Source organism: Eptatretus burgeri, chromosome 15 (genome assembly GCF_056783735.1).
Source record: "Eptatretus burgeri isolate ZD-2024b chromosome 15, Ebu_testis_v1, whole genome shotgun sequence".
Lineage (NCBI taxonomy): Eukaryota > Metazoa > Chordata > Myxini > Myxiniformes > Myxinidae > Eptatretus > Eptatretus burgeri.
The window spans coordinates 60,237,464-60,263,487 of NC_140975.1; the positions used below are offsets into that span (position 1 = coordinate 60,237,464).

Here is a 26,024-nt window from a genome sequence, read left to right on the forward strand (position 1 = left end):
CAAAAAGTGTGATGGAATTTCACTGAGTTTTGTAAAATCCGTTCCACCTGTCCGTCCGTCCGTCCGTCCGTCAGTCATGCCATCTCCCCCGAAACGTTGGTTCAGAATTTCACCAAACTTGGGAGTTATGATCACCACAGGGCACGAAGGCATGAACAGTATCAATTTTTTTGTCCCCCCCCCCCCCGTGGTGGGGTCAAAAGGTCAAATCACAAAAAAATGCAATTTTGGGCACAAACATTTTCTTTCATAAAACTGTATATGCAGGCAACATTTGTGGGTGCATGAAATATGCAACAATTTTTTGGGGATGTGTCCCCTAGTTTATGTCCCAGTTGGGTGGGGTTTTACAGGCTATAGGGGTCAAAATGGAGGGAAAAAAAATTAAATTTGATATTGGGTCCTTTCTGGTGGAACTTTTTGCCATCTTTCAACTTTGCTTTAGGTGAGAAGCGCGAGGACCTTCGATGGCACGTCATCGACTTCACTCTCGTCATATTGTACGACAGCAGGAATCCTTTAGAATATAGCATGATAGACGGAACGGACAGACGCTTCTCATTTTAGTAACATAAAATAAATCTGCGCTTTCACTTTTTTTTCTATCTCTTGTGTATTATTATTTAAAATTTGTTTTCTATACATCAAGTTGTAAGTACATTGCACTTCTTTCCTTCCTACTTTCATTTGTCCAACCTTCTTTCTCTTTCCTATAGAGCCTTGTTCTGCCTTTTGTTGTGCATTTTTTCTTCTCTTTATGAGGTAAGGTTCACCCAAGTATTTCCACCCCCCCCTTATTGTTCTTCCCCCTCAATTTATCTGCATGTGGTGGTCCTGGTCATTTCTCCCCGAGTCATCTTTGTTCACCTCTGTGTCTGCTGTAATTGGCTAACTCTCTGCACAACCTTCTCAGAGTCATCTTTACACCTCCAGCCTTCCTTGTGTACGTCACCTTGTTTCTGGTTACAATGAACAGGGTTGGAAAAGTTCTGTCGATAAAGAGCTGTGACTCTTGGCATCATATTAGCAAACCTGTCAAAAACAAATAAATCTCTTGTCCCACACCACATGAACTAGGATGTTATTTTTCTTCAAGCATGCCAAGTTCACTCAGCTCTAAGATTCCTTTCTCTCCCATTTTATTGCCTCAGAAAATTTATCTACGTCTCCTCTTACTTTGCTTGTGTGTATTTTTATCTGCAGATTGTTGCTTACTTAACATTCCATATTGCATTGTGGTCAGTTGGATTAAAACGAAGAAAAAGATAAGCCAATAATTAGGCTCGAAAGGGAGAGGTTACAAGGGGAAGGTCGAAAGCTGCACTCGTATTGATGCAGTGGTTCAACATCTGGATACAACAAGCAAGGGGATGATTGAGTAAGAAGAGGTGGGGTTGAAGGAAGGAAACATTAATCTGTAATTAAAATTGGTGGATTAAGGGGGGGGGGTTAGGGTTATGGTGACCTTTATCTCTTACTTTGCCCACACATAAATCTCTCTCTTGCTGAAAGAAAGAGTGGAATTGAACAGATTAAGGAAGTTGGTTCCACAAGTGGGAGAAAAGACTAACAAAGGAATGGAGGTAAGCAGTAAACCTTCATTTGGCAATTTTCATATGGCTGGGAAGTATTGCTGGAACGATGCTTGTGACGTGAAGGTATGAAAGAATGGATGGGTCAAGACTAGAAGAGAGGCAAGAGAAAACAGAGCCCACCATCCTCCCTGTAATGAGACCATGTGCTTCTTCTTTGAGCGTGATGCCATTGATTTTGAGTTTTGGATTCCACGGTATCAATTAGAGCCTCTTATGAAGCAGTGGCATTAGGCCAATAGCAGAGAGCAGTACTTCGTGGAACTATGAACTGAAACCTTTATATGCTGTGAGAAATATGGATTCATCATGGAAGGACTAATGAGATGTATGATGGAGGATGCCCAGTCTGCAAATGGCTTTGGAGGCTAGTTTTGACGCGTGGTTCAGCCAGAAAAGGTCATGAGTGACGATGAGTCCCTGAAGTTCGAGAACAAACCTATTTCAGTGGATGATCATGGAGATTAATGGAGGTGCATTGATTGTACAATCTTCTGGAATGAGAGTGTGAGAACGTGAGATTTGCCAAGCTTGTATGTCATGTTCCAAGTGTTGGACCAGCTTCTTATCCTTTTGTGGTCACCATAGAGGGAAGCAGCTGCTGCTGGCCTGTTGATGGGATGCAGTATCATACAATACTTTGTGGAATCATTGGCAAAGAAGAAACAATGGTTTTCCAGAGCATCAGATAGATCATATGTGTCTGTAAGAAACAAGACTGTGCCCAAGGCACTGTCTTGGGGGCACCCAGCCTCTATTCCGGAGAGGGAATTAAGGGATTCCATTCATAACTATGTGCTGACTGCCATGCCAGACTGTGTTGAATGCCTGAAATGTCCAGACATAACTCTGACCTCTTATTATTTTTCTGTTTTTTTTGAGACTCATGACATTTGAGCATTTTTGAGAGAGAAGCACTCACAGGCCAGATCTATATCCAGAGTCTAAACTGAACTAATCGGCTTGCTCTTTTCACCTAACCAACTCGTCCACTTAGTTTTGTCATAATCCATCCACAACGTTTTGAGATATCATGCTTTATATTGCTTTGGCCCCATCTCTCAATGGTGAAGAATCACTTTAAAAAAATTCCAGTATCCGGATCTGGATTCGGATCTTCACCAAAATCGAGTCATTTTGTCCTTGTCACATACTCAACCTGTCCACCAAATTTTGTCCAAATTTCGTCCGCAACTTTTTGAGATATTTGCTCACAGACAAACAAACAAACAAACAGGGGTGAATGCATTACCTCTGTCCACCTTTGCTGGTGGAGGTAATGATCAAAGATCATACTATTTTAGAAACGGAAAGATGATGTCAGCTGAGATTAAAAATCATGATTTTCCTTATAATTGGAAGTAAACTTTATTGGCCTGAATTTTAGAGGATCCTTTTTTTTGCATCCTTCTTGTGGATAGGAGTGATATTTGCTGTTTTTTTAAGCAGATGGCAAGTACTCCACGGTGAAGAGCGTCCGACAGAGGATACGTGAGCAGCAGGAGAGGTCTTGAGAACGTGGGTGCTGTTGCCATCTTGGCCCATCGTGAAGGCAGAATCAAAGCTTGACAAAAATGTATCTACCCTCTCAGGTGAAAGTGTCACAGACTATAGGAAGCATTTGGTGTTGGTAGGTTAGGTGTGGACATGAGATGTGGAGGGAAATGATGAGTTGAGACTTTTTGCCTTTTGTTGAGCAGTCTACTGTGGAGCCATTTTTGGTGAGGGGAAAGATTGAGGTGGAGCGTACACCCGAGACAGACTTAGCAATGTGCCATTAGGACTTTGAGGGAGAGACAGGTTGCTGCGTTTGGCCTTGACATTAGGGAGAGTATGTTGTCTGACTCGCCTGAGGATGAAGGTACTTGGAAAAGGACCTAAGGTTCGCTTATGTCTTGTTTGCCATCCGTGATGAGAAGGTAAGTGACTTAATGGCCATTGCCTTGCCGCAGGATGGATATCATTTTTACAGGCAAAATGGAATACATCTGTGCATGAAAGAGCTTCACTTTGTGGAAGCCTGCCCAGTTGGAGTCGATATTAAGTAGATGGATGATCAATCTTTGTGCAAGAGGGTAGTCCCTGTCAGTTGACTTGAGTGACTAGCTATACTCTGTGGCACTGAAGTGGCTCTCTTACAAAAGATAAATTTTTACTCTCAAAGAACATGTTTAGAGCAATCAAGCAGAGCAGAAGAGTAAGAGGAGAAGTTATTCAGAGAGTTGGTCATTGCTTTGTCCAGGAGGAAGGATATGTCATCAGTGGAGATCCAGATTGTGAAGTCCACAGATTCTATCAGATCCACGTAGTCACAGAAGTCATTGGCTGTGATGCCATGACTTGTAGTTGTAAATCCAAGTTGTAGCCGACTGGCCTTGTGGCAGTTGAAATCACAACAGATAAGGAAGAGATATTTGGGATGGGTGGTTACTTAGTCCATGTTCGTGGAAAGAGAGGTCTACACAGAGTCATCATCCCTCTCTTTCATGGATCACCAAGCATACAAGCAATCGGTCATTGTGGGATTGATGCACTGCCAGAGGTATTCCAAACTTTTGAGGGTCCTGAGAGCCGCTGGTTCAGAATGTGGGCATTGGACAATGGAGTTCTTGACATAAACGGTAACCCCACTACCAGGTTGGTGTCAGTCCTGTCAAAATGAAACAAAATGGTCAGGAGGAGGAATCTGGGACATTCTGTGAGAGGAACATTTCAGTTAAACATGGTCTCTGGTATGGCAGTAGCAACCTGTAGAGGCATAGATTTGGGATGTTGGAATCCTTCAATGTGAGAGGTCCATACTATGAGGGAAAAGAGAGGGGTAAGGGATTTTAGGGTGCAGGGATCATTCGAGGGGGAGCGAGGGTCGCAGGTTGCAGGCAAAAGGAACTGTTGAGTTGTTGAGAAAGAAGATGTGTGTATCACAGCCAGGATGGAGAGAAAGACAGGTAAATGTAGTGCAATGAGACCGCAACGGGACATGGGATGTGGAATTTTGAGCAAACCAGGAAGGACAAATAAAGGGTACAGAAAAGGGAGGGGGGGGGAGAGGAAATTACAAAACTAAGAGAAGAGATGGCAAAAGAGAAAACCTAAAGAGGGAAGGGAGGACGGAACATTGAAAATCAGCCATTGGGTAGCGAGCGTTGCATAAGAAGTGACTCGCATAAGAAAGAAACGATTAATTAGTTGTGGGAGAGAGCGGCAATTCTATTTTAAAAAGAAAGTTAATGTTGATTACACTGTGTAACAAATTTTTATTTATTTTTGTTCCTGGGTAGTAAGTGTTATTTCCAAATTGCTTTTGCCTCAAAAGTATAGAAAATGGCTATTATTGCCCCTCAAACTTTGCTTTTGTGGCCAGGAGAGTGATTTTTGAGACAAAAAGACCTCAACGACTTGATCAGGGATCTTGGTCTCACCCAGTCCAATGCCGAGCTTCTGACATCGAGGCTCAAGCAGTGGAACTTGTTGGATGAAAGTGTGCAAGTCGCAGATCAGAGGACTTGCTACCAAGCTTTTTCCAGCTTCTTCACCAGTCAAGATGGACTCTGCTTCTGCCGCAATGTGACCAGTCTGTTTGAGGCTTTCGGAATCGCCTGTAACCCGAGCGAGTGGCGCTTCTTTGTTGACAGCTCATCCAGAAGCCTCAAAGCCGTGCTTCTCCATAACGGGAACAAGTACCTCTCTCTTCCCCTGGCTCACTTGGTGCACTTCCAGGAGGATTACAACAGCGTCAAGACCTTGCTGAACGCCTTGAAGTATGATGAGTACAGCTGGGAGGTCATCGGAGACTTCAAAATGGTGGCATTCATGATGGGTCTCCAAGGCGGGTTGACCAAGTTTCCCTGCTATCTTTTCCTTTGGGATAGCAGGGACACCAAGGTGCACTACCACAGGCTGCACTGGCCATAGTGGACAGAGTTCTCCGTGGGGAGGAGCAACGTCAAATGGGAGCCACTGGTGGACCCCTGGAAGGTGCTGATGCCACCACTGCACATCAAGTTGGGCCTTATGAAACAATTTGTCACAGCCCTAGATAAGGAATCGGCAGCCTTCAAGTACATTCAAGACTTCTTCCCTAAGCTGTCTGAGGCAAAGTTCAAAGAGAGATGTTTTCAGTGTTTTCATCGGACCACTAATGTCAGGTCAGGTTCGATCTGTGACCTGCTACAGGTACCATGTAAACCTGTACTAACCTGTTCCATGGTCGGGTTGTCGGCGACTAAACCGTCTCCCCCACCAGGTTTTCTGGTGAGGAGGGTGTTTGGATATGGACACCCAGCAGGATTAAAAACAAAACCTGTCAAAGGGCGGAGGAGCTCCTTGTGAGCCAACGGCCATCCATATCTAGTGCCCAACTGTGTCTGCGGACGTCCTCCTGCAGTTGGGTTACTTCTTATTAGGAGGTTGGTGGCAGGATTTGCACTCCGGCCACCGTAAAACGCTTCATTCCGCAAAACGCAAAAACGCAAAAAAATCTGAAAACCCACTCCGTGGGAGTACCTCCTGTGCAGCTTCCCTTCGCAGGGCAGCTCACCGGATGACAGGATTGGGGCAAAGCCTTCGGGACCCCCAATCTTTGATAGGAGGGAAACCACGGGGTAACATCCCTGGGTCAGATTGCGGGAGAGTGTGTCGGAGTGGTGCTGAGGTGTCGTCCACCAGACGGCGGTCTCCTTGGGTTAACCTGAGGCGGTCCCTTCGGGTGGGTGCCTGGAATGTCCTATCCCTAAGAGAGGATGATCACCTGTCTCTGTTGTCCAAACGCTTGAGCTCAGATGATATCGGGATTGCAGCTCTCTCTGAGGTTCGGAGACCGGATTGCGGCGAGATAATGGTGGGTGGTTACACCTACTATTGGTCTGGTCGCTCTGATGGTTACCTTACCCAAGGAGTTGCTGTAGCTGTGTCCAATAAGCTGACCCCAATGATAATTGAGGTAACACCGGTCAACGAGCGTATTATGAGATTAAGGATTCGCCACTCCTTAGGTGTCATTTCCCTGGTCTCTATTTATGCTCCGACTGAGGCGAGTGATCTCACCGTGAAGGACACATTCTACGCCACACTCGAGTCTGTGGTTGATCAGTGCCCCAGACGAGATACACTTCTAGTCTTGGGGGATTTCAATGCATCGACTGGAACTGATAGGGATGGTTATGAGGTGTGTGTTGGTCCTCATGGGTCAGGAACTATGAACCAGAATAGCACTAAGTTCCTTGACTTTGCAAGAAGTCATGGACTTAGGGTGGCTGGTTCATGGTTTCAGCGCCCGCAAGCTCATCGCTGGACTTGGTATTCCAACGCTGGCGGTGTGGCAAAGGAGATTGACCATGTCCTCATTGACGGTCGTTGGAGGATGATCCAGAACTGCAGGGTCTACCGGAGTGCTCAGTTCCTCAATACTGACCACAGGCTTGTTGTAGCAACTCTAAAACTGCACCTTAAATCCTGGAGAATGGTACCATCCCAGCCGAGGCTGGATGTTGCCAAGCTCAGGGATGAGAGAGTAGCTGAGGAGTTTGCGAACAGGCTGAGTGGACACTTGGGGGGTCTGGGTGCTTTGGGGGTCCTGAAGAGTTGTGGAGCACCTTCAAGACCACCGTCCTTGATGTTGCCGGTGGATGCCTTGGAGTTCACCGCAGGGCAAAGAAGAATTTTGTCTCTCAAGGGACACTGGATACCATTGACCAGAGTCGCAGGGCCAGGCTGAATGGCAGAGCTGAGCTGTTCAGGGAGCTGAGGCGTAAAACTGTACGTGCACTGAGGGTGGACAAGGAGGCCTATGTGCGAGGAATCTGTGAGGGGGTAGAGCATCACCTGTGGACAGGTGATTCTCGTCCCGCTTACAGGGTAATTCGCGCATTACGTTCATCCAAGCCCATCCCTCGGAGCACTGCAGTTCGAGCAGAGAGTGGTAGGCTCTTGACAGAGGAGTCTGAAGTGAAGGCCCGCTGGGCCGGTTACTTTGAGCGGTTGTACCAGGCTGATCCCCCAGCTGTCGAGTTGGACGTCAAGGGTGTTACAATCCCAGTTGCTGACCCTCGAATCAACTGTGGTCCACCATCGCTTGTGGAAACACGGGCTGCGGTGAACCAGTTGAAACGGGGCAAAGCTCCAGGGATCTGTGGCATCCATGCTGAACTTCTCAAGGCTGGTGGAAATGCTGCACTCGTGTCGTTGCATGCAGTTTTGTGCTCTGCCTGGAACACAGGTGTCATCCCAACTGACTGGAAGAGGGGCCTTGTTGTCCCTCTCTGGAAAGGGAAGGGTGATCGCCAAGACTGCAACAACTACCGAGGGGTGACGCTGCTCTCAGTGCCGGGCAAGGTCTTTGCTCGGATAATTCTTGATAGGGTTCGCCACCATCTGCTTGAGCACCAGCGTCCAGAGCAGTCAGGCTTTACACCAAAGAGGTCAACGATTGACCGTATCCTTGCACTTCGTGTCCTCACCGAACGCAGACGATAGTTTCGGCAGGGGCTGCTTGCAGCCTATGTTGATCTCTGTAAAGCGTTCGATTCAGTGAATCGGGATGTCCTCTGGAGGATTTTTGGTCTTCGTGGGGTGCCACCGAAACTGATCGATCTGATGTCTGAACTCTACTCTGGTACTGAGAGTGCTGTGAAGTGTGGTGGTACCATCTCTGACTTATTTCCAGTTGTTACTGGAGTTCGTCAGGGATGTGTACTTGCCCCCACACTTTTCAGCACTTGTATGGACTGGATTTTTGGGAGGATGTCGGAGAGATCAAGTTGCGGTGCATCGTTTGGCAATGTCAAGATCTCGGACCTTGATTTTGCAGATGATGCAGTCATCTTTGCGGAGACCTTAGATATCCTTTTGGGGGCCCTCGAGGTGCTGAATGAGGAGTCGGAGCCGTTGGGATTATGGATTTCTTGGGTCAAAACTAAGATCCAGGCTTTCGGTGACATCTTGGATGCTGCTGTCCTGTCTGTGTCTGTTTGTGGTGAGGATGTTGAGGTCGTGGATAGATTCACTTACCTTGGCAGTGATATTCATGTCTCCGCAGGTTGTGAGCCGGAGGTCAATAGACGTCTGGGTCGGGCCTGGGGAGTCATGGATTCACTGGATCATGGGGTGTGGCGCTGCCAGTACCTGTGCGGGAGGACGAAAGTCCGAGTCTTCAGGTCCTTGGTACTTCCAGTCTTGCTCTATGGGTGCGAGACTTGGACTTTGACCAAGGATCTGAGACGGAGACTTAATTCCTTTGGTACCAGGTCTCTTCGGAGAATCCTTGGCTATCGCTGGTCAGATTTTGTGTCCAACGAGCGGTTGCTGAGAGAGACTCGGATGAGATTTGTTACCTGCATAGTCCGTGAGCGTCAGTTGCGGCTGTATGGACATGTGGCTCGTTTTCCTGACTCTGATCCTGCTCACCAGATTCTCTTAGCGAGGGAGTCTCATGAGTGGAGGAGGCCAGTGGGCCGACCACGTGCCTCATGGTTGCAGCAGGTTGACCATCATCTCAAGGAGATGGGGATGGGCCTGGCATCTGCCTGGGGGATGGCCAGACGGAGGCTCCTGGAGTACCGGCGGAAAGTGGACGCAGCGACGCGCTGTTCTGGCACATGCTCCCATACCTGACCTGACCTGATCGGACCACAGATAAAGAAGATCATGGAGTGCAAGGAACTTCCCAAGAAGCTCACTTCTTCTCTACTTCAGGGTAGAGAAAGCGGCTTGTAACAGCTTTGTCACAGTGCTTCGTGGCTTCCTGGGAAATCACAAGGCCAAAAATTATGTCGAGCTGGTTGAAACTCTGGTGAAGAACTATGGTACCAAGGGCTGCAGGATGTCCTTCAAAGTCCATATCCTTGACGCTCATCTTGATAAATTCAAGGATAACATGGGAGCGTAGTTGGAGGAGCAAGGCGAGCGCTTCCACCAGGATATACTGGACTTTGAACGCCACTACCAAGGGCAGTATAACCAAAACATGATGGAGACTACATTTGGGGGCTGATTCGTGAAAGTGATTTAGTGTATAATTGTAAATCTCGAAAAACTACTCGCTTCTAAATCTTTTGTGGTCATTTTTGCATAAATTTAGTATAAACTAGACGACCCTTGAACCTGTTTGGTTCCCGTTGTGACAGCAGTTGATAAAAAAAATCATTAAAAAAAAAATCATTAAAAAAAAAAAAACAACAAAAAAGACAGCTCCAGGGAACGAAACCGCTGAGGTTGTTTGCATTGATCAAATACTCCCAAAGAGTATTTGACTGAATCGGGAATTGATTTTTTAATATTTTTTTCGTTGCCCGATTTGAACGAGACTTCATACTGCACACCGCAGGAGAATGGTGAGTAAGGTGGGCCAAAAATTTTTGCACCGTCGTGTACCGTTTTGGCTGTATTTCGGGAATGTACATACGTACATACATACATATATATACAAGATGAGAGTTTTCACAATATATAGATGCATGTTAATTTTGATTCATATGTTGTTTTTTTCTGACTTTATGTGAACGAAAAGACACAAATTCGCCCGTTTTCTCATTGAAAATAGGTGAATTTCAAAAATACACTCTCCTGGTCACAAAAGCAAAGTTTAAGGGGAATAATAGCCATTTTTTTATACTTTAGAGGCATAAGGAATGAGGAAATAACACTTACTACCCAGGAACAAAAATTGTGTGACATAGTGTTATCTAAAGGAAGTTGAAAGAGATTCCGAGGTTAATTATGGGGATGATTAGAAACGCTGAAGGTGAAAGGAGAGTTGGCATCTTATAGTGGAAAGAGGCAGATCGATGACGGTCGCAGTTTTACGGTTTTGATGCTGCAGGTGAGTGGTTGAGTAAGAGAGGGGGAATTGGGAGAGATAGAGATGTAGAGATGGATTTTTTTTAAACATTGAGGGTTATGCGTACACAAGATTTACACGGTCCAAACTCGAACACATAAACTCAGTACAATGCATTAGAAAACCCAAGGAGGGGCACAGGAGACTATTAATAACACAGACAATATTGACAACGCACAGTTGAGACAAATCCAGAACGATGTCTTGGTTTTCGAAGTTAGATTCTTGTAGCAGAGCAAGGCACATCCACACATGTAGGAAACTGGAATCAAAATAAACTGTTACTGTTGAGAAAGTAGAAAAAGCCAGATCAAATCCCACAGCAGAAACTGCAATTCTGAATGTTGATTACTTAAGTGGTCGATCATCTACCGGTGAATTTTTGTTATTTTTATTTTATTTTATTTTTAATAGTTAGGATTGAGGAGGGAAAACAAAAATAAGGGAAAGGGAGGACGGGTAAGGTGGCTGTTGATGATTGACACAGGATGTTTAGGAGTTTGTTTACTACCATTGCTGTGTAGACCATGTGTCTTCACTGAATGACTTCACTTTAGATATTGGTGAAGATGTACCAGTATGTAAAATAAATAAATAATCCCACAACCATCCTTCACCGTCTTGTGAAACGTCAGCCGAGGTCCTTACTTTTTCTTTTCTTCCGCCCTCACTTTTTTTTTTTAACCTTTATTCACTTTTAAATTTTGTCTCCGCAACCGCTTGATCAATTGACAGAAAACTTCCAACATAGGAGCCTACTCATGGAGAATTTTTAAACAATGTTACATGATTATTGGATAAAAAAATGCAGTCGGCGTTCCAAAAAATCACTTTTCTGCAGGCATGGGTTGCAAGGCGTTTCATGCACCAGGAATAAACGGCATCGACCCCGCTTCGCTTGTCCTCGGCGAAATAAATGAATAAAGATTTTCTGCTCCCACACCTGGCCGTCCCCATCCCCCCCCCCCCTTTCTCAAAAATAATGCTTCTCTTGGAACCACATTCATTCTTCTTGAACCCCTGATACCAGCTCATTCACGAGCCTTTATTAGCTGTGCCAGAGTTTAGCATATCGAGTTTGGATCCGTTTGGTTGGCTGTGTGACGGTGTCTGTCCACACAGAACATGAGTACTTCCTATTCATTACTTACATATTGGACCGTGAATACATCTATTAATTACATACTATTGGACCCTGAATACGTCTATTAATTACATACCATTGGACCGTGAGTACGTCCTATTAACTACATGCCATTGGACCATGAATATGTCTATTAATTTCATACTATTGGACCATGAATACGTCTATTAATTACATACCATTGGACCGTGAATACGTCTAATTACATACCGTTGGACCGTGAATACGTCTTTTAATTACAGACCATTGGACGTGAGTACGTCCTGTTAATTACATACCATTGGACCATGAGTACATCCTATTAATTACATCCCATTGGCCCGTGAGTACGTCTATTAATTACATACCAATGGACCATGAATGCGTAAATTAATTGCACCCCATTGGCCTGTGAGTACGTCTATTAATTACATGCCATTGGACCATGAATATGTCCAATAATTACATCCCACTGGACCATGAATACGTCTATTAATTACATCCCATTGGACTGTGAGTACGTCTATTAATTATATCCCATTGGACCGTGAATACATCTATTAATTACAGACCATTGGACTGTGAGTACATCTATTAATTACATACCATTGGACTGTGAGTACGTATATTAATTACATCCCATTGGCCCGTGAGTACGTCTATTAATTACAGACCATTGGACCGTGAGTACATCTATTAATTACATACCATTGGACCGTGAGTACGTCCTGTTAATTACTTACCATTGAACTGTGAGTACGTCTTAATTGCATACCATTGGAACTGAGTACGTCATATTAATTGCATACCATCAGAACATCAGTACAGTTGGTTCTTGCTTAACGTAGTCGTTCAGTTCAAGAAAGTGCGACTTCAACAGAAACTACTTCAAGCAAATCCAATTTCCCCACATCAGAATTGATGTAAAGAGCGGGGGTTAGGTTCTATTCCAGGGAAAATATTTATTATCATCCAAAGACATTATCTCCATATAGAGTACAAGTTTAAATAATAAAAAAGCAACAAGAGATAATGATATTTAATATATATATATATATATATATATATATATATATATATATATATATTTTTAATCATAATCTCTCATTGCTTCACATCTTCATTGGTTAGCTCTTCTCTGTGTGATTGCGGAAGTTGTGTAATGTCGGCTTCTTACACCTCCTCAAAACCCGCTTTATTGGCCAAGCCGAGGATAACTTTCTTCATAGCAGGGACATCTTTAAATCCATTCATGTCACACCTTCCTCCACACACCATTCATGCACCCCTGAGTAACGTCAGTCCAGGACCTACCGATGTTATTGATGCACAGCTCGGTGTATATGTGGCCAATCTATGCTGTACCTACTCTGGGTGGGATTGTACACCAGCATTTACGGGAAGGCTTATACACTGGTATTTACGGCAAGGTTTATACTTTAGTTTTATTAAAACAAGGAAAACCATTAGTTTGGTACTAAATTTGAGGCAAAATGGCTATATATAACCGAATGGTGAATGACTGTCAATGAGTATGTTCTCCAATAGATCAGCAACTTTATAAGAGAACAATGTTAACTGGGATTATGTTTAGCGAGGATTTTCTGTGCGTCCATTAATTACGTACGATCAGAGCGCGAGTCGGTCTACGTCTACCAATTTTGTAAGATTCGAACGTGAGTAGCTCTATGTCTATTAATTACATACTGTACCTTTGGAACGTGAGTACGTCTATGAATTATGTACCATTGGAGCGGATTCATCAATTCCATGGAAATCAATATATATATATATATATATATATATATATATATATATATATGTATGTATATATATATATATATATATATGTATATATATATATATATATGTATATATGTATATGCAGTCTACACATCACACAAAAGTCCTGGCTAGGGTCTCCAATCTTTGATTGTGTTTTCGTGTTGGTCTTGCCCCAAAGGTGTGTGTGTGTGTGTGTGTGTGTGTGTGTGTGTGTGTGTGTGTGTGTGTGTGTGCGCGCGCGCGTGCGCGTGTGTCCATCCATATATTTTTGCTTTAAAAATGGTTTTCTCTGCCACCACTTGACCGATCAATGCGAAACTTTAAAGGTAGCAGGCACTCCCCACGGAGAATATTTTATTGCTAACTCTGACATCATCGGTCACGTGGTGTGGCAGCCATATGGGTTAAAGGGAAAAAATTGGACATCATTTTCTCCAAAACTGCTCAATGAAAAAAAATTGAAACTTGGCATACGTCATCAACTCCCCATGGGGTATATCGGGTGATAACAATGACATCATCGGTGAAGTATTCCAGCCATAATTGGTTGAATTGAAATTCTTATCTGAAACATCCGAAACTTCATATATCTGATGTATGACCCAATGTGAGTGAAAGATTTAATTTATGGCGTTCATAACCCATGCCAAGAAACAATGTGACACAATAGGGTGCATGGATGATAATGGTATATGGGCCATGATAGATCTTCTATGATACTGCTTGTAAATACGTGCTCCATGTTGATCTCTATATACTGTTTCCCAAACTGCCTGATTGTCCTTTTCCATTGGTTAGAACATAGTGTGTGATTAGTGACAGGAAGTTCAGCCCTGCCGTGTTGTGGTTAGCCACAGCCAATGTTCCACTTTCGGTATCGCTCAGCCGTTTTGATTAATAGCAGTTGAGCATTGGGAAGCACAGTCCTTATCTGTGTTGGTTGGTTAATTTGCCTTGGAGCTAAAGCAAGACTTGGATGCTGAACCCTATCTAAAGTAAACATCTCAGACGGCGTCTGTGGTTACTTAGCAAACCGCTAAGTTTTAATTATAACTAGCTCAACGCAGAGTTATCCGCGGTTCATCGGCTTCAGGGTCGTAGTGGGTCCCAAGAACTCCCCTCGCGACCCCTACCGACCCAAAACCCGTTCCAATGCATAATGTGTGAGATGGTTGATCATGTGATTTGATATACAGTACCTATTTTATTGATTAATAGGCAAGAGTAGTTTGAAGGGAAACAAGTTGTGAATTGGAAAATAGGAAAATTACTCTATCTAATCGATCATTATCAATTTTTTGTTTAACATTCTAAATGGGGGGGGGGGGGATGCACTTTTTAAATAGTGAATACAACTTCAGTGAAATTATTATTATTATTTTTTTTATTATTTTTTAAATTTTGAAGTTGCAGTCACAGACTAAATAGTCCTCATCCAGGCCAGACCCTAAATAAAAGAACTTCATTGATAGAAAAGTAAGAAAAGAGAGAATAGCCTAAGAGTTTTTGAGGAAGTAAAAAAAAAAATCTGCTTTTTGAAAAGGGGAAGGTCATAAATGTTTGGGAAGATGTGAGAAGATAAAGAGTTCCAGTATTTGGCAGTGGAGGGGAAGAAAAAACCATCGTCACGGCCCACCCTTGAGTTTCCAATGGCCACACAATAAACATGTGATGTAGTGGCTTGTCGAATATTCCTTGGTCTCACTCATGGTGGAGGTACACAAGCAGCAAGTTCTTGCAAGCAGTAACCGAAGTAATATCTGTAGAAAAGAGAAAGAGAGCCGACTATGCGGCGTAATTTGAGCGTGTCGAGTTTTGAGGTCAGAGGTCACACTGGTGGGTGGAGTTGACAAGTCAAATAACTTTGTATTCAATTCTGTCCAGTAAGTATGTGGAGCTGGAACCTCCCCAGATGTGAGAGCAGTACTCCATACAAGGACGAATCAATCCTTCATATGGTTGGAGCAAACGTTCAGAGGAGAAGAATCTTCGACATCTGAACAGGACTCCTAATTTCTTCGAGGCAGATTTAGCTATTTGCGTAATGTGTGGATTCCAAGATAAATTTGAAGTTAGAGTAATACCTAGTAGGTTTATTGTATCCCATGGTGTAATTGTTGAGCTTTCAAAGGAGATTGGAGAGTTAAGAGGAATTTTAGAGAGAGAGACAGAGAGACAGAGAGACAGAGAGACAGAGAGACAGAGAGAGATATGAGAAGAAATTGAGTTTTTGAAGCATTAAACTTAACTTGATTACATTTGCCCCACTGGGAGTTCTTGTCCAAATCCGAATTTAAAGTGGTGGCTGTGATGAAACGAGATTTAGATCGAGTGAGGTAAGACGGGGCAGATGGGAAAGACGTGGAGGAATGTAATGTTAAGTCATCAGCATACGAGTGCATTTGGTTATTTGTGGAAGAAAGAAGGTCATTGATAAAAAGGACAAAGAGTGTTGGACACAGGACGGAGCCCTGAGGTACACAGCTGTTGATCCGGAAAGGGGGGGGGGGATGTTGAACCATCAACGATTATGGAGACAGAGCAGTCGGAGAGAAAGCTCGATGTGAGAGAGCAGAGTGGAGGAGGAAAGCCGAAAGAGGGAAGCTTGGATATCAAACCCCAATGCCAAACTCTGTCAAAGGCTTTTGAGATATCAATTATTTGTTAATGTGTATGTAGAGGCAGTCATGTCTTGCCTTTGTAGTTCCCCGATTAGCTGTTAAATGTACATTTGCATTACGTTGATTTCTGCGTCCAATCAGACACACAAAGGGAGAAACGGCTGCCTCCACATAAATTGCTGGAAAATTCCCTGAATAAGTATAATGATGGAAAGAGAAAAAAATGCACCGTGATCAGATTTTGGACATCTCTGTTTTTGAAATTTGAGTTTAAATGGATTTTTTTTTCTGCCAGTTTCACTTTGGGTGTGGATCTTTATCTTTTTTGTACAGACTGGTGTGTGTATGTGTGTGCCATTATACTGTTGTTGAAATGACTTCGAGGGGTTAACATTGCTTAGTATAGTTTTGTTCGACCCTCAATAAATGTCTTAGAATAAGTATAAAGAAATGAATTATGTTCGTCGATATATGTCATATGTTATAGATAGACAACGTCCACCTTCCCCAGTGTCTGTGTCTAAAAATCACCAACCCTATCGGCCTTTAAGTTGTGTTCTTACCTTTGTAATCTGTCCTGGCAATCGGCACTAGTTTTGGCGGGAGACCTGTATATGCGCCTTTAGCTGCCAGCCGATTCCATCAGAGCGACGGGGTGAAAGGTCACTCCGCCCCAGATCAGTACACTCGTCCAATGGTGGGTTAATGGAGTGGGATGTGGATCGTCATCGATGATGTTCCTGCCTGAGGCAATAAAGGTGAGTGCGCCGAGGGGAAGGGGATCAGTTACCTGGAATCAGCTCACAAGAAGCTGTATATCTTTGTCACGCCGGTCCGGCCAGAGCCACGGCCCTGCTGTGCCAGAGCCATGCCCTCTCCTTCCTCATGAGCCCGGGTGACAAACGCAATCGCCGGTTGTCCCTGTCCGAGCAAGTCGGGACTGGACCTGGATTCTCCTGCAAGACTCTGCCACGTTTTTCCCCGTATTCCTTTCTGTCCTTTGAATTCCCTTTGGCTTCTCCACTGTGGTGTGAATGTGGGCCCAGGTTCAGGCATAAATAATTAGCGCTGCCGTTTGTCGTTTGGTCTGTGGGTGTGTGTATCGGTCAGGATGAGGGGATTGTTTGTTGAAAAATTTATTGCTTGCTTCTTGTGTCCCCCTTATTTTGTATACATAGTTGTGATATTAGTCGGAAGAGCGAGTACACTGAAGGGATCAGGATGTAACATGACAAAACGGAACAGTAGATAGAGGAGGGAAACACCAACAGCAGAGTTAAAGGCAAAGATTGAGGAACACTTGGACAATAGATGGGTGTGGGGAGGAATGGGGGGCAGGAGAGGATGCATGGGGTGGACAAGATGGATACAGAAGGAAACTCCAAGGAGGGAAAACTGGAAATTTGGATGTAAGGAGGAGGGATTGTGGTGTGGTTCAGGGTGTTAACGAGGGTAGAAAAGATCATTGTTTTGGATCGGGGATGATCTAAGATGGTGGTGAACATCTGTCTTGAAGACCTGGAGGGAAGAATGAGATTGAAGAGGATGTGGAAGTTGGTTCCGCAGGTGGGAGAAAAAAAAATGAGGAACAAATGAGTGGAGGTGAGTAGTGATCCTGGATTTATGTAGTTTCACAAGAAGGGGGTTTATGGCAGACCGTGTGAGCCCTGCAGAAACATGGAGAGGTGGACAAAGCACAGAAAGAGCAGAGCAGAGGGTGTAAGACCAGGAAGGAAGCAGTAAAAGACAGAGAGACCACCGACCTGTCTGCGATGGCAAAGTGATAGGCCCATTGACTCGGCCTCATCACCAAAATTAAACCATGAGCCCTTGACTATTGCTTGTTTGTTAATTTAATATACTTGGTCTTGGGGTGAATCCAGGTTGTAATGGTCACTCATTGGTAATTGAGGGAAGCCCGTCGATGGTAATTAATGCTGCACATCAAGACCGTTAGTGTGCCTCAGCATGTCTTGGCTGTAATTGGAGACGAGGCATACGGTCCCAATAGGCGTAGCGCTTGGCTTGTTCAACGGTTGCACGGGTACGGTATAGGAAGTGGAAAGGCCTGTAAATCGGCTTGAGACGGTTTGTGACTGACCCTTATGGTCACATTGAGGCGACTCACCAGACACGCACCAGGCATCTGGAACGACCCGCTTGGCAACAACAATACTATCACTGGAAATAGATTTGTACTGATTGAAAAAATATACTGGAGACCTTTTGACTGCATAAAACAACAACTGAGCGAATCAAGGTGAAAAAGAAAATACTTTATTTTCGCGCAAATAACCCACCCCCCCCCCGGGTATATCCCCCACCTGGGGGGAAAAAGTGCTCTAGGAAAATTTCTGGCCCGTATTACCCGTATATGAGTGTACTCCCCATGCTCGAGGTGTGTTCATTTTCCAAGTTTTCATGTAGAGCGCTCGCCAAGCACTCAAGCATCATTACATTTGAAGCCGTTGGTAAGGAATGGCTGGCTTGGCAACCACAGCTAGCTGCTTGGTAACTGAACACACACCTGCTTTCCTATCCACATACGCAATCTCCATATTTCCAGGAGATACACAATCTCCATATTCCCGGAGATACACGATCTCCATATTTCCAGGAGGCAATACGGCTTTGTTGTCAAGGGCCAACGAACGGCTCTTTTCAAATACATCTGCGGTAAATAACCAATTGACGTAAAAATTAATATCTTGAAGAAGGGTTGTTGGAATAATTAAAGCTCATTGCACTTATCCATTAAAAACCAGCTTGGTTTCAGCAACTGATGCGACCAGAAACCACCCCACTCATCTATTAGAAATGTATACTGAACATAACCTGCAGGCTGTTGAATTTTCTATAATTTCATGAAATTGACCATATCATTACAAGATTCTGTCTTAAAGTGTTTGCTGTCAGTAAAAGTAAGAGAAAATGTAAAAGGATCAGCGATGGCTCGACTCCTCCCCTGCCAGGGTTTAATTACCCTGGCTCTTTGACCTCCCCACTCCCTATCTCCCATCCACTCAACCGCATGTCAGGTGTTGACCATCACGACGCATCGGCGATGGACCGAAACTCCAGACCACCAGAGTGGATGCCCACAGCTTGAGACTGTGGTCTGCCCTCCCCAGGTAGCGGCGCACTCAAGAAACAATCAAGTCTCTTGCTGGAATTGTCAACCCAGCATTAAGGTCCAGCTCATCGGACCTGCGCGACGAGCACGACAAGCAAAACTATCTGCCTGGAAGAGTGCCGAGCATGGTGTTCACTGATATTGCTGAGGCCGCGGCGTTTTGCTCGCAATAGCTCAGTGATTAACCACGTATGGCGAGGCGGAACCAGGTCAGGGGCCCGGGCTGCCGGTGGAATACTCATCGCCGGTTGCGCCAGACCCCCACCCCCCACCCCCCCCCCCGGAGCAGCCATGCCAGTGTTGCGCAAGCACTGCGGAGATGTTTAGAGAGGGAGGAGAAGGACCTGTGTTTTGGGGTGACCCCCTTCTAGGAGGCAATGCTAGTACCATGCCTCCCATAGGAGGGACCCGTCCCCACAAGCCCAGCTTTACAATGGACCAGTCACTGCAAGCAGTAGACCGGTTCATGGGAGGCAGGTCGCCACTCGAGACACACCGTGACTCTCGTTCAACTGAAAGTTGACAAAAAAGTGGGTGATTTCTGGAGAAGAAGAGGACGAGAATGATGACGACATGGATTGCGACAGACCTGGGGTGTGTTCAGTTACCAAGCAGCTCACGCTTGCCATTCAGCTGTTATTTATCGACAGTTTTGAACGGCGTGCTTGTTTGAGTGCTTCAGCGACTTGAAGAGCACGCTCCAAAAATTTCGTAACTGAACACACTCCCAGACTTGCCGACTCCAAGCTGATTCATCTGTTTTACAGCGACACAGAAGACAAGGACTTTGTGGCCGTTATGGAAGACGACGTACAAGTACCTTAAATAGCTTTGGGATTTGATATGAATGTGTCGGTTAAATGTGCAAAATAACTGTAATTACAGATTTACAATTAAACTTGCAAAAAAACTTCCTCTTTTTGTATCTCCTTGATAATTTCATTTGGCCCCCTGTGGGTATGTCACGTGCCTTATGGTGAAATACCATTTAACCAGCGCACGAGTGTACCCCGCAGTTGGAATTTTTGGAACTAATTTAACGTATAGCCCACGGGTTATTTGCGTGAAAATACGATAGTCAACAAGAAACTTAAGTCTCAGCTAACGTACGTTTTTATTTGATTTTGACTTTACAGAAAGCATCAACGGAGATGGGAAGTTTAGCCTCCTTGCTACTCCGTGACAAACGGTCACCATCGTGGCAAGGAAGGCCTGTGTGGGTGGACCGAGCAGTGGCCAGCAAGGTGAAGGTGCCGCATACATTTGTTGTCCACAACTACACTCGGCCAACCGTTTGCCAGTTTTGCAAGCGGTTACTCAAGGGGCTCTTCAGGCAGGGTGTGCAGTGCAGAGGTGAGGACATAAGATTTGAAGCTTGCACATTCCTCCATCCCCTTCCCACACATCAACTCTTTCAAACTAATCCTCTCCAACTCTTATCCTTCTTTGACCCTGGACCCTGATCATCTTCTCCAATCAACGTTCACTCAATCCCCCCTCCCCCTCCCCCCCCACTGCCAATCCTTGATCGCAAAAGTTGTGACCTCATTCATGAATGATCAAATCTATATTGGTAAACCATTGGATGCTGCAGCCTTTGTGCATCTGCATTACGAATGCCTCACCCCAATTTGAGGTGAAGTGTACTCTGGTACTGAGAGTGCTGTGAAGTGTGGTGGTACCATCTATGACTTATTTCCAGTTGTTACTGGAGTTCGTCAGGGATGTGTACTTGCCCCCACACTTTTCAGCACTTGTATGGACTGGATTTTTGGGAGGATGTCGGAGAGATCAAGTTGCGGTGCATCGTTTGGCAATGTCAAGATCTCGGACCTTGATTTTGCAGATGATGCAGTCATCTTTGCGGAGACCTTAGATATCCTTTTGGGGGCCCTCGACGTTCTGAATGAGGAGTCGGAGCCGTTGGGATTACGGATTTCTTGGGTCAAAACTAAGATCCAGGCTTTCGGTGACATCTTGGATGCTGCTGTCCTGTCTGTGTCTGTTTGTGGTGAGGATGTTGAGGTCGTGGATAGATTCACTTACCTTGGCAGTGATATTCATGTCTCCGCAGGTTGTGAGCCGGAGGTCAATAGACGTCTGGGTCGGGCCTGGGGAGTCATGGATTCACTGGATCATGGGGTGTGGCGCTGCCGGTATCTGTGCGGGAGGACGAAAGTCCGAGTCTTCAGGTCCTTGGTACTTCCAGTCTTGCTCTATGGGTGCGAGACTTGGACTTTGACCAAGGATCTGAGACGGAGACTTAATTCCTTTGATACCAGGTCTCTTCGGAGAATCCTTGGCTATCGCTGGTCGGATTTTGGGTCCAACGAGCGGTTGCTGAGAGAGACTCGGATGAGATTTGTTACCTGCATAGTCCGTGAGCGTCAGCTGCGGCTGTATGGACATGTGGCTCGTTTTCCTGACGCTGATCCTGCTCACCAGATTCTCTTAGCGAGGGAGTCTCATGAGTGGAGGAGGCCAGTGGGCCGACCACGTGCCTCATGGTTGCAGCAGGTTGACCATCATCTCAAGGAGATGGGGATGGGCCTGGCATCTGCCTGGGGGATGGCCAGACGGAGGCCCCTGGAGTACCGGCGGAAAGTGGACGCAGCGACGCGCTGTTCTGGCACATGCTCCCATACCTGACCTGACCTGTCCCCAATTTACTCTTTTCAAAACTGTTTGGTTTTTTTTTATTTTTTTTTGGTGACATCAAGCTCCACACATAAGGCTCTTCTGGAATTGCTTTGATCTTTGAACTTTCTCCAGAGTTTGAGTACTTTATGTCACTTTGACAAGCATTGAGGTTAACACTATATTACTAATTATATAATTATGAAATATTTGTGCAGATATACGCGTCCTTGCGCAGTAAACCAGGATATCCCACATCCAGTTGAGTAAAGCGGACTAAAGTCATTTTTTCAAAGTCATTGCAACTTTCATGTTCATGGCAGTTTGCAACAAACAAAATATTTAAGTCTGATATTGATTGTTGGTCAATGGTGATTGAATAGGATTCCAATTTGGAATCCATATTCTCTAAAGTTGTATCATGTTGGATCACCCAGTTTAATACTTAACAGCTTGTATGTGATCTGCTCTAATGTCGCGTAGTCTTATTTCTGGCCTTGATAAAGATGAAAACATTGTTGGTCACCATGAAAATGTTTACTTTTTCTTCCAAATCAAGTGCCAATTATTGTGAGTCTTATGATTTTGTATGCACGTCGGTACTACTGAGTAGTGGCAGAGTCAACACGAACATTTGTGTTCTTTGTTTGTGCGAAATCAATCGAGTTTATTTTAAATAGGGGAGAGATTGAAGAGAGAAACATGTTTTGTATTTATCTCTCATATGTAACTTGCAAAAGTGTCTGTCCCAAGTGACGGGAAAAGTTTAAGTTGATCGATCTATAAATGATTTCACGGGACTTTAAAAAGGTTAATTGTGTTGCACTCAAAAAATCTATCCTTTTTAATTTGAGAGCAATTAGTTGACTTGTTTGCCAAAAATGGGCAATCGTCTAACCGTGAAAAGCTACATAAGTGCTTTGGGTTTACCTTTGGTAACTTTTGACAGTTGCTTTATGCAACTTTCTACGTCCAGAAGATCCTGGGAGTTAATTTATTTATAATCCTAGCCGCCTGAGGTTATTGATTCGGTGATAGCTGATTGGTTATTCCCTCCAATTACGGGCGAGACATGTGATTGGGTCTTACCATTTATTTATACAGTATGTTAACTGCTATTGACATTGCATTGCACGTGGTACATGCTTGAGAGTCTCGGTGGTACGTGTTTGTCTGCACTGTTGCTGATGACTCGCCAAGAAGTGATGAAACCAGTCTGGCAGCTGAGTGGGTGTGTAGCATTGGGATTCTCAGGTATGTACTACTTGTGAATGTCTGCAGCTGAATGGAAACCCGAGTGGAGTTTGAAATAGCAAAGGGCTTACCTTGTGTAGCTTTCATGGTCACTCTATGCAACCTTCTTCAGCTGGAAGAGCAAGGGAGGTAGTTTATTTATAATCCGAGCCATCTTGGGTAATTTATTAGGTGAGAGCTGATGAGTTATTCCCTCCATTTACAGGTGAGAGATGTGATTGGGTCTTGTTTTCACACACACACACACACACACACACACACACACACACACACACACACACACACACACACACACACACACACACACACACACACACACACACACACACACACACACACACACACACACACACACACACACACACACACACACACACTATATATTTACCTATAGGGTGCCCTATAATATGAATATCTATATATATATATATATATATATATATATATATATATATATATATATATATATATATATATATATATATATATATATATATATATATATATATATATATGCCATTGCAACACAACAACATAACTGAAGCTCATAGCTAATAAGCAAAAACTTTGGCACGACGGTGGAATTTGTTTCAAAAACCGTTAATTAGACATATTGGCCGATGTATATTCCAAGTTTCAGCTCGTTTCAATATATAGCGTTTGAGATATGAGCTCCAACACATTTTGGACGACGGACGGGCTGACAGACATCAACATGAATTTTGAGGGTTCTTGTATACTCAAGAATGTTGGAAATGAACGTTGATTAAATTTGGAACATACTACCTCGACGTACAAAGGATTTACTTCTGAAATTTGCAGCCGATTTCGTCCAGTAGAGGCCGAGAAACGAATTTTCAGTCCCTGTGTTAAAATTGCATACAGAGAAACCGTCCCATATAAAGGGAGGCATGCCTGGTGTAGGCTTAATGGTTCTTGTGGTGGGCTGGGGATCTTTGGGTCCTGAGTTCAAATCCTGCTCCGCTGTTGAATTGATACCATGTGGGGTTGACTCAGCGTGTCATCCTTCTGAGGTCGGCAAAGTGAGTACCAGCTTGCTGGGATGATCGAGTCATTCGAGCATCCTGTATCGGAGTGGCGACCCGTCCAGGATTGTGCCCAATAGTCCAGGAGACTGCTTCGGCAGCACCGACGCTCTGGACACAGTACGGTCCCAATTTGATGGATAAAGGGAAGGGCGCTTTGTATATATATATATATATATATATATATATATATATATATATATATATATATATATATATATATATATATATATATATATATATATATATATATATATATATATATATATATATATGTACGAGCTCTTTCTTGAGCATTGAAAATGTCACAACTTCAACTAGTACTCTGACAAATTGTGAAGAATGTCACATTGGTTTGAAATAAAATATAATAGTTTATTGATTAAAATAATATGCTTCAGTCCAAGGCTTTCTTCAGCAGTTTGGCATTCCCATCTGAGCACTTAGCCTGTGACACTGGGATGATAAGTTCAAATTCCAGATACAGTGTTGATGTGTTATTTTTCTTTCATTGTCTCTTAATATCCCTGTAATTCGTGTGGGTATATGATGTCTCCTAATATCCTTTTCTTACTTGACTTGGATCATTGTGAATAAATAACTATTATAATTGCAGGCATTTTTCTTTGTTTGTTTGTTTACAAATCCTTTCCAACATTCTCTCTCAGATTGCAAATTCAATTGCCACAAGCGCTGTGCATCTAAAGTCCCAAAAGATTGTCTCGGAGAAGTACATTTCAATGGTGGTGAGCTCATAAGTGATTATTTATTTATCTTTTCCTTCAGACATGTAAACCAACTTGATCACCACAATTTTACCTGTCTTTAGAAGGTTGATTGTAAGATATCATATATCATCTTACAAATCTTACAATTTAATTGTAAGATTGTGGGATATAGTATAATAAACTTGAAAAGTGTGTGTGTGTGTGTGTGTGTTTGTGTTGTTAACTATAAATAATAAATGTAGAATGTAATAAAGCAATGATTTGTCCTCTGGTGTTTGCTTGGTGATGGGTGTATCAATGGTCTTTAGCATTGAAGTCCCCTCCGATGATGGTGTTTGGGAGGGAGCAAAGGTTCTGTAGTTGTGGTGAGTATTTGGTTGGAACAATGGGGGATACGTTTCGTGCTATGTAAATGTTTGTGATGTTCGTGTGTTCTTTGTTAAGGTGCTGTCACACCTTGACGATTTAGCCAGCCTATGCCGACTTATGAAAAATTTGTCTAAAACGCTGGCACACGTCGAATACGTTATGGGTAAGTTTTGAAAACATTAAGAGCATGCTGAAAAACACTGCCATACGTCGTAGTACGCTGGCTTTCATCGTTGTACTTTGCGGTTGTCCTCAAATTTTAGCATGCTTGAAATTTTAGGATGTATGACAGCGTATGACTCGCACGTTCCGCTACGCTGGCCATAAGTTGTAGGCACGTTATGCGATCGTTGACACACGTCGACACACGTTACTTGTAAGTTACTCATAAGTCGAAACACGTCGAGGTAATGATTAGCGTACCCGAAACTTATTTTAACCTATGAGTAACGTGTTGTAGGCACGTTACACGATCGTTGACACACGTCGAGGCACGTTATGCGATCGTTGACACACGTCGAGGCACATTACTTGTAAGTTACTCATAAGTCGAAACACGTTGAGGTAATGCTTAGCGTACCCAAAACTTATTTCTAACCTATGAGTAATGTGCTTTGAACCTATGTGTAACTTAACTCCAACGCATATTGACGTATGTAGACGTATTTGATTGACGTCTTCCTGACGACCACAGAACTTACTGAACGTGTTTCTAACTTACAGCTACCGTATAATGGCGTATTGGCAGCATTTAAAAAAAAAAAACAACAACAATATCTTCCGATATTTCGTCACGTGCCGTTACGTCACGTCCGATTGCCTCTTCAGTTTGCTCATGTCTTATTCTTAGTTCCTCCTCTGTGAATTTTTTCTGTTTGAGGATATTGTCACGTCGACGTC

General features: G+C 43.8%; 1 protein-coding gene across 3 annotated transcripts in view; it reads left to right on the forward strand.

Annotated features, from left to right (window-relative positions):
• The window catches only part of LOC147012295 (serine/threonine-protein kinase D1-like), a 139,569-nt gene that overhangs the window by 77,820 nt on the left and 35,725 nt on the right, over positions 1–26,024 (forward strand). For all 3 annotated transcript variants that reach the window (XM_085856242.1, XM_085856240.1, XM_085856241.1), the window contains 2 exons: positions 20,227–20,443; positions 24,696–24,773. In XM_085856242.1, the coding sequence (XP_085712368.1) occupies positions 20,227–20,443; positions 24,696–24,773 (295 nt within the window). The remainder of the gene's footprint in view (positions 1–20,226; positions 20,444–24,695; positions 24,774–26,024) is intronic.